The following is a 6,697-nucleotide window of genomic DNA, read 5'->3' as shown; positions in this document are numbered from 1 at the left end:
TGGGATTACAGGCACGCGCCACCATGCCCAGCTAATTTTTTGTATTTTTAGTAGAGACGGGGTTTCACCATGTTGACCAGGATGGTCTCGATCTCCTGACCTCGTGATCCACCCGCCTCGGCCTCCCAAAGTGCTGGGATTACAGGCTTGAGCCACCGCGCCCGGCCCTATCTTACTTTCAATACATTTTGAACCAGAACAGAAGCACTCATGGTTGCAAACAGCACTCACCTGTCATCATATAGCGCTTTTACTGTCAAAACACTTTCACATCTATTATTTCATTCTAGCCTCACTACAATCCTGTGAGGGAGGTACAATAGGGATCATTAACTCTACAGGCTCCTCTATCAATCTCCACTATGCAAACTTTCTTACTCTTTGCTGGTCAACCTTTCCTCCTCTTCCATTATTTATTTTCTCATTCTATTTTCTAGGTTTAACAGAGGACCCAAAAGTACTTAACAACCCCTTTAAAGACACCCAGGGTAGAAAAGGTGTTGACTTAGGAAGCACAAAACTGGCTATGAACATGAGGTCCAAGACGATACTGTTTACCAAAACACTTGTAGAACAGTGCTATCCAAAAGAATGTTCTATGATGATGGAAATGTTCTGTCTCTACTAATACGGTAGCCACAGGCTTCACTGAGTGCTTAAAATGAGTCTGGTATACACCTGAAAAATTGAATTTTAAGTTTTATTTAATCTCAATTTCGATTTACTAAGCCACATGCGGTTACTAGCACAGTTCTAGAGACTTCTGACAAACCTTTTGTGGTATTAGTGACAGTGTACATACCTTTATTATCGGTATAAATAATATGATATGCTATAGGATGTTTTACTGGAATTTCTTCAAGAGTGGGACCATCATTCTCATTCAGTGTGATGTATTTGGAAATTTCCTTGTTTTTCTTAGGGTTAAATAATAGTAGGTGGAGCAGAACACTCATGGCATGTTTTTTGACTCTGCTTGAATAGACCGCATAAATTTGAGCAACCAAAAGATACTCCCTCAGATCCAGACTCGCCACCCAGATTTATAATATAGGGTTTCTTCTAGATACCTTTTTTCTTCTTTCCCACCAGTATTCATCGCCTAAGGCAGTAAAGAACATAAATCTTAAGCATTTAAACCCTCAAATATAAGGCGTCCTGATCATAACCAAAGCAACAGGTAACTCATGGACCTTCATCTTCCCTTCTCTCATAAAGTACTCGTTTCCCCAGGCAGATTAACTTCCAACAGCACTCAAATGAATGCAAGAATCCCGCAGGATAAAGTAACCTACAATTTGTGTTCCTATGTCTTAGCAAACCTAAAATGGGGAAGCGTTTGCTTCCCCAGGAGTAAATTATGCTGAACAGAGGTAAACATCATCTGTTACTTCCAGCTAAAACATAATGGAAGAAACCATCCTGCCACTCCCATAGTCTTGTGTTCTTGCCTGTCTCGAGCTATACCCACCCGGCTCTACTACCCAGGACCCAGAGCAATTCACCTTGAAACTCTGTGTTGTCAAGGCCCCTGATGGCCTCCACTGCATCCTCTGCCCGCTCCATGTGTACGAAGGCATAATCTTTCACGATGTCACATTCGATGACCGGACCATACTCTTCGAACTTGGCTCGAAGCTCTTGGTTGGTACAAGTGGGGCTGATGTTACCCACGTGTAACTTGGTTGAAGCTTTGCTCTTATTCTTGCTGGCTTCCACGTTGATGTTCACCCCATGAAGCTTGTAATGGTGCAGGTTGCGTATGGCATCCTCGGCTGCTGTCTTGTCTTCTATGTGCACAAAGCCGTAGTTCTTAATGATGTCACATTCCAGCACCTTCCCATACTGCTCGAAAAGAGAGCGGATCTCCTGCTCTGTGGCCTCCCGGGGCAGGTTTCCGATGAACAGCTTCACCATCCTGACAAGAGCCTGGGCGAGAAAAACAAGATTTCAAAAGTCAGGGGTGTGGTGGGAAATTTTGGGGCACTGCAGCATTTTCGTATACTCCTCCAAAGTTCTTGCGCCTTAAGGACCCTCACATAGACATTCGCTATCCTTCCTCAATAGAGGGAAAGCGGTTTGTTCTTGAGGAGTGCGAGCTATGTGTGACATGCAAACAGCAGGTCGAGGGTCAGCATGCATAGAGCAGTCTATCATCTCCGTGAAATGGAGCGTAAATACCAGAATTAGCTGTTCCATGTCTTAAAATGAGGAAAGAGAAACGCCCAAGCAAAAGCAAGGAACATCTATCGCACTGCGCCTGCTAATAAGGTTTTGGAGGGAAATCTATGTGCCTCTCCTACGTGCGCCAGCACCTTTCAAGATACCCTAAAAAGAAAGAAGTCCCCTTTCCCCCAAACCGGGACCAATTACCCGTCCCCCAGCGGCCCGCCCTCCAGCTCCTTCTCCCCAACAAAGACTCGACCCGACCCCTGCCCCGCCTCCTTCCGGAGACCCGGCCCCGCCTCCTCCCGTTGTCTTCCCGGACTTCCCGCAGCAAAACGTGAAAACCAAATCCGGACCACGCTGTCTCCAGGAGGTCTGGCCCAGCCCGCCCCCAGGCTCCCCACATCACACACACAAGAACCTCTCGCACCTCCGGGTGGCGGCGGCGGCAGCGGCTCCCGCGTCAGAGCGAACCCTACAAAATGGCGACGGCCGCTCGAGCCTCGACGCTACCGGGCCCTTTCTCGCGCGCCAGCTCGCGCACGCGTGAGTGCGCACTGCTTCCTCCCGCTTCGCCTCGCGGGATCCAAGTGGCCAATCCTGAAGCTGCATACAAATGACCGCGCAGCACGGGGGCGGGGCCTGCTGGTGGCGTTGCTGCTCCGCGGAGGCCAGCCCGCCCTCAGCCCGAGCCAGCCAATCACTACCCTGGAAGTGGTCGCTACTCCTGCGTCAGAACAGCTCTGGACGCCACCACTGCCTAGAGAAGTGGAGGCCCGGGGGGAGTCACTCGCCATCACAATGGGTCGCGTTATTGGGCCCTCTGAGGGGGCGGGGTGCTGATGACAAAGGGTAATCTCTCTTGAGTGCCCTAAAAAGGGGCTTTCGTAGCCGGCTGGCCGGCCTCTGTGGCAGCTTGGGGCAACATTTGAGAAATACAGACGCGCCACATTTTAAGCAAAACTAGGCATTGTTTTGTAGAGCTTTAAACATTAAAGTTTTTATTGCAGACGTGTTATTTATTGGTACGGAAACTGAGAACCAAGGGACAGAAAGATAACCTGGCATTGCTACTCAGGCTACGCTTAGTCATGTTTTGTTTGCTCATGAGTCCCCGTGGGCTGGTTCTCTCTCTCTCATTGTGTGTCCGTCACAGTCCTGGTCTGTGGTGAGCACAATAGAGGAATATTTGGTGGAGAGGCCCAGTGAGGTCCCAGTTTTGGGGTGGGACAGGGTCTCCTCGTCCGCACCAAGCTGGAAATCTACGTAACTGAGTTTCCCAACACACACGAGCATTCCAAATTCAGCTGTGGTCCAAGGGCACCTCCTGGCGGTAAAAAATTTAGATGGGCCGGGCGCGGTGGCTCACGACTGTAACCCCAGCACTTTGGGAAGCCGAGGCGGGCGGCTCACGAGGTCGGGAATTCAAGACCAGCTTGGCCAACATGGTGAAACCCCCGTCTCTATTAAACATACAAAAATTAGTCGGGCGTGGTGGCGCGCGCCTGTAATCTCAGCTGCTTGGGAGTCTGAGGCAGGAGAATCGTTGGAACCCAGGAGGCGGAGGTTGCAGGGAGCCGAGATCGCACCACTGCACACCAGCCTGCGTGACAGAGCGAGACTCGGTATCAAAAAAAAAAAAAAGGCTTAGGCGGATTCCCCACTGTCACCTTCCAACAAAGCATAGCAGTTTATGGAGATTGATGAATTGGGTTTATCTCCTAGTAGAGCCTGCCAGACAGATTGTCAGCCACCATTCCCCATTGTAGTGGCTTCATAACGGCTTCTCTAATATTATCAGGCACACATTCCCCAGGCTGCCCTCTTCCACCCCAGCTACTTGAATATGTTCTTTCCCTGAGTTCTTTTTGTTTCTCAGCCATTTCAGAAGAGGCACTGTCCTTCCAATTTTATTTAATTTTTTTTATTTAATTTTTTAAAAGAGTCTTGCTGTATCACCCAGGCTGGAGGGCAGTGGGGAGATCTCAGCTTACGGTAACATGTGCCTCCCAGGTTCAAGCCATTTTCCTGCCTCAGCCTCCCAAGTAGCTGGGACTATAGGCATGCACCACCACACCTGGCTGACTTGTATTTTTTGTAGAGACAGGGTTCCACCATGTTGGCCAGGCTGGTGTCGAACTCCTGACCTCAAGTGATTCACCTGCCTTGGCATCTCACAGTGCTGGGATTACAGGTGTGAGCCACTGTGCCTGGCCCTTAACTATTATTTTTGAGTCAGAGTGTCACTTTGTCACCCAGGCTGGAGTGCAGTGACACCATTATGGCTCACTGTAGCCTCGACTTCCTGGGCACAAGTAATCCTTCCACCTCAGCCTCTGGAGCAGCTGGCACCACCGGCAAGGGCCACCACATCCAGCTACTTTTTAAAATTTTGTTGTAGAGATGGGGGTGTCTCATTATGTTGCCAGACTGGTTTCAAACTTCTGGGCTCAAGATGTTTCCACTTTAGCCTCACAAAATGCTGAGATTACAGGTGTGAGCCACTGCACCTGGCTTACTATGTGCTTCTGATTTAAAATAGCACTATCCTATATTAATATCATCTAATGTTTATGCTCAAATTTCTCCTGGATTGTTACAAATGTGTTTTTACAGTTGATTTCTTCTAATCTGGACTTAAACATGGTACATTTGCATAAATTATGTAAATAGTGTTTTTTGAGTTGTATAGCTCATTGTGCCTTACTGTTTTTCCACTAAGGGCTATGTTGCTTCATGATAGCTAACTAGTGAGTAACGCAGTACTCCGTAGTGTACAATCACATATTGTACCTGTTCATCTCTGGGCATAGGGCGCTCAGGTTGCTTCCAGCCCTCTGTCATTATAAATAAGGCTGTGGCCAGGCACGGTGGCTCATGCCTGTAATCCCAGCACTTTGGGAGGTACAGGTGGGCAGATCATGTGGTCAGGAGTTTGAGATGAGCCTGGCCAACATGGTGAAACCTGGTCTCTACTAAAAATACAAAAATTAGCTGGGCATGGTGGAGGGCACCTTGTAACCCCAGCTACGCAGGAGGCTGAGGCAGGAGAATCGCTTGAACCTGAGAGGTGGAGGATACAGTGAGCCGAGACCATGCCATTGCACCCCATCCTGGGTGACAGAGAGATAATCCGTCTCAAAATAAATAAGTAAATAGACAAGGCTGCAATGAACATGCTTAACTATGTGCCCTAATTCTGTTTGAGAATTTGGGGGGATATAAACCCAGAGGTGGAATTGTTGGGTCATAGAGGATATCTAGAACGCATCTGTCTAGGCCGGGTGCTATGGCTAACACCAGTAATCCCAGCACTTTGGGATGCCAAGGTGGGAGGATCACAAGGTCAGGAGCTCCAGACCATCCTGGCCAACATGATGAAATCCTGGTGTGGTGGCATGCGCCTGTAGTCCCAGATACTCAGGAGGCTGAGGCAGGAGAATCACTTGAACCTAGAGGGCAGAGGTTGCAGTGAGCTGAAACCACGCCATTGCATTCCAGCTGGAGTGACAGAGACTCTTTCAAGAAAAAAAAAAAAAAGAAAAAAAAGAAAAAAGAAACCTATCTAAGTAGCACAAATTGTTCTCTGGAAAAGCCACACCAGCATACTCTTCCACCTGCAGTACATGAGGGGCCTTGTATCTCTACATCCCTGCCAATGATTGACATATCCACTTTTCTAATTTTTGTCAGTCTAATAGATATAAAGTGATATTTCATTGTTGCTTTAATTTGTATTTCTCTGGTCACTAATGATTTTAAGCATCCCTTCTTGTTCTTGTCTCTCTCTCTCTCTCTCTTTTTTTTTTGAGATGGAGTCTTTTGTGATCTCAGCTCATTGCAACCTCCAGTTCCTGAGTTCAAGCAATTCTTCTGTCTCAGCCTCCTGAGTAGCTGGGATTACAGGAGCGCGTCACCATGCTTGGCTAATTTTTGTATTTTTAGTAGAGACGGGGTTTCACCATACTGGTCAGGCTGGTCTCGAACTCTTGACTTTAGGTGATCCACCCTCCTTGGCCTCCCAAATTGCTGGGGTTACTTACAGGCGTGAGCCACCACACCTGACGTTTTTTTTTTTTTTTAATTTTTTTTTAGAAAAGGTCTTGGCTGGAGTGCAGTGACACAATCATAGCTTACTGCAGCCTTGAGCTCCTGGGCTCAAATGATCCTCCTGCTTCAGAATGCTGAAGCCCGCAGCCCCCAGCCTCCCAAGTAGCTAGGATTACATGCCCAGCTAATTTTTTTGTTTGTTTGTTTTTGGTAGAGATGAGGTCTCACTATGTTGCCTTGGCTAGTTGTACACCTAGCCCCAAGTGATCCTCCCACTTTAGCCTTCCAGTATACTAGGGTTACAGGTGGCCTCTTGAATTTTCAAGTTTGTGCTTCTGTAAATTTCCTGTTCATATCTTTTGCCCATTGTTGTTTTCAGGTTGCAGGGTCCTTTTTGTTGTTGATTTTTAGGGCTTTTTTGTATATTCTAGATATTAATCTCTTACTGGTCTCAAGTATCATATCTCATTCCACTAATTAT

At 47.5% G+C, this 6,697-nt stretch overlaps 2 protein-coding genes across 9 annotated transcripts in view; one reads left to right on the top strand and one right to left on the bottom strand.

Moving 5' to 3' along the window:
• Nucleotides 1–2,745, bottom strand: part of LOC108310202 (RNA-binding protein 4B) — a 15,713-nt gene extending 12,968 nt beyond the window's left edge. For 5 of the 8 annotated variants that reach the window (XR_001827665.2, XR_001827666.2, XM_017537038.2 and 2 more), the window contains exons 1-2: nucleotides 2,597–2,745; nucleotides 1,506–1,929 (exon numbers count right to left, since the gene is read on the bottom strand). Coding sequence is in view for 6 of the 8 variants with exons in the window: in XM_017537038.2 (XP_017392527.1) it covers nucleotides 1,506–1,917 (412 nt within the window). In the remaining 2 variants the exon portion in view is untranslated. Of the gene's footprint in view, nucleotides 1–434; nucleotides 1,103–1,505; nucleotides 1,930–2,294; nucleotides 2,377–2,522; nucleotides 2,548–2,596 lie in introns of those variants that run through there. The other 3 variants (XM_017537041.2, XM_037741568.1, XM_037741567.1) reach the window with 3 other exon arrangements.
• The window catches only part of LOC108310156, a 5,096-nt gene continuing 500 nt past the window's right edge, over nucleotides 2,102–6,697 (top strand). The window contains exons 1-2 of the mRNA XM_017536912.2: nucleotides 2,102–2,123; nucleotides 2,213–3,018. Coding sequence (XP_017392401.1) covers nucleotides 2,102–2,123; nucleotides 2,213–3,009 — 819 coding nt within the window. The 3' untranslated portion in view covers nucleotides 3,010–3,018. The remainder of the gene's footprint in view (nucleotides 2,124–2,212; nucleotides 3,019–6,697) is intronic.

Source organism: Cebus imitator, unplaced genomic scaffold (assembly GCF_001604975.1).
Source record: "Cebus imitator isolate Cc_AM_T3 unplaced genomic scaffold, Cebus_imitator-1.0 Scaffold102, whole genome shotgun sequence".
In the NCBI taxonomy this organism is placed as follows: Eukaryota; Metazoa; Chordata; class Mammalia; order Primates; family Cebidae; genus Cebus; species Cebus imitator.
The sequence above is the reverse complement of the archived record's forward strand: the minus strand, read 5'-3'. Positions and strand labels throughout refer to the sequence as shown.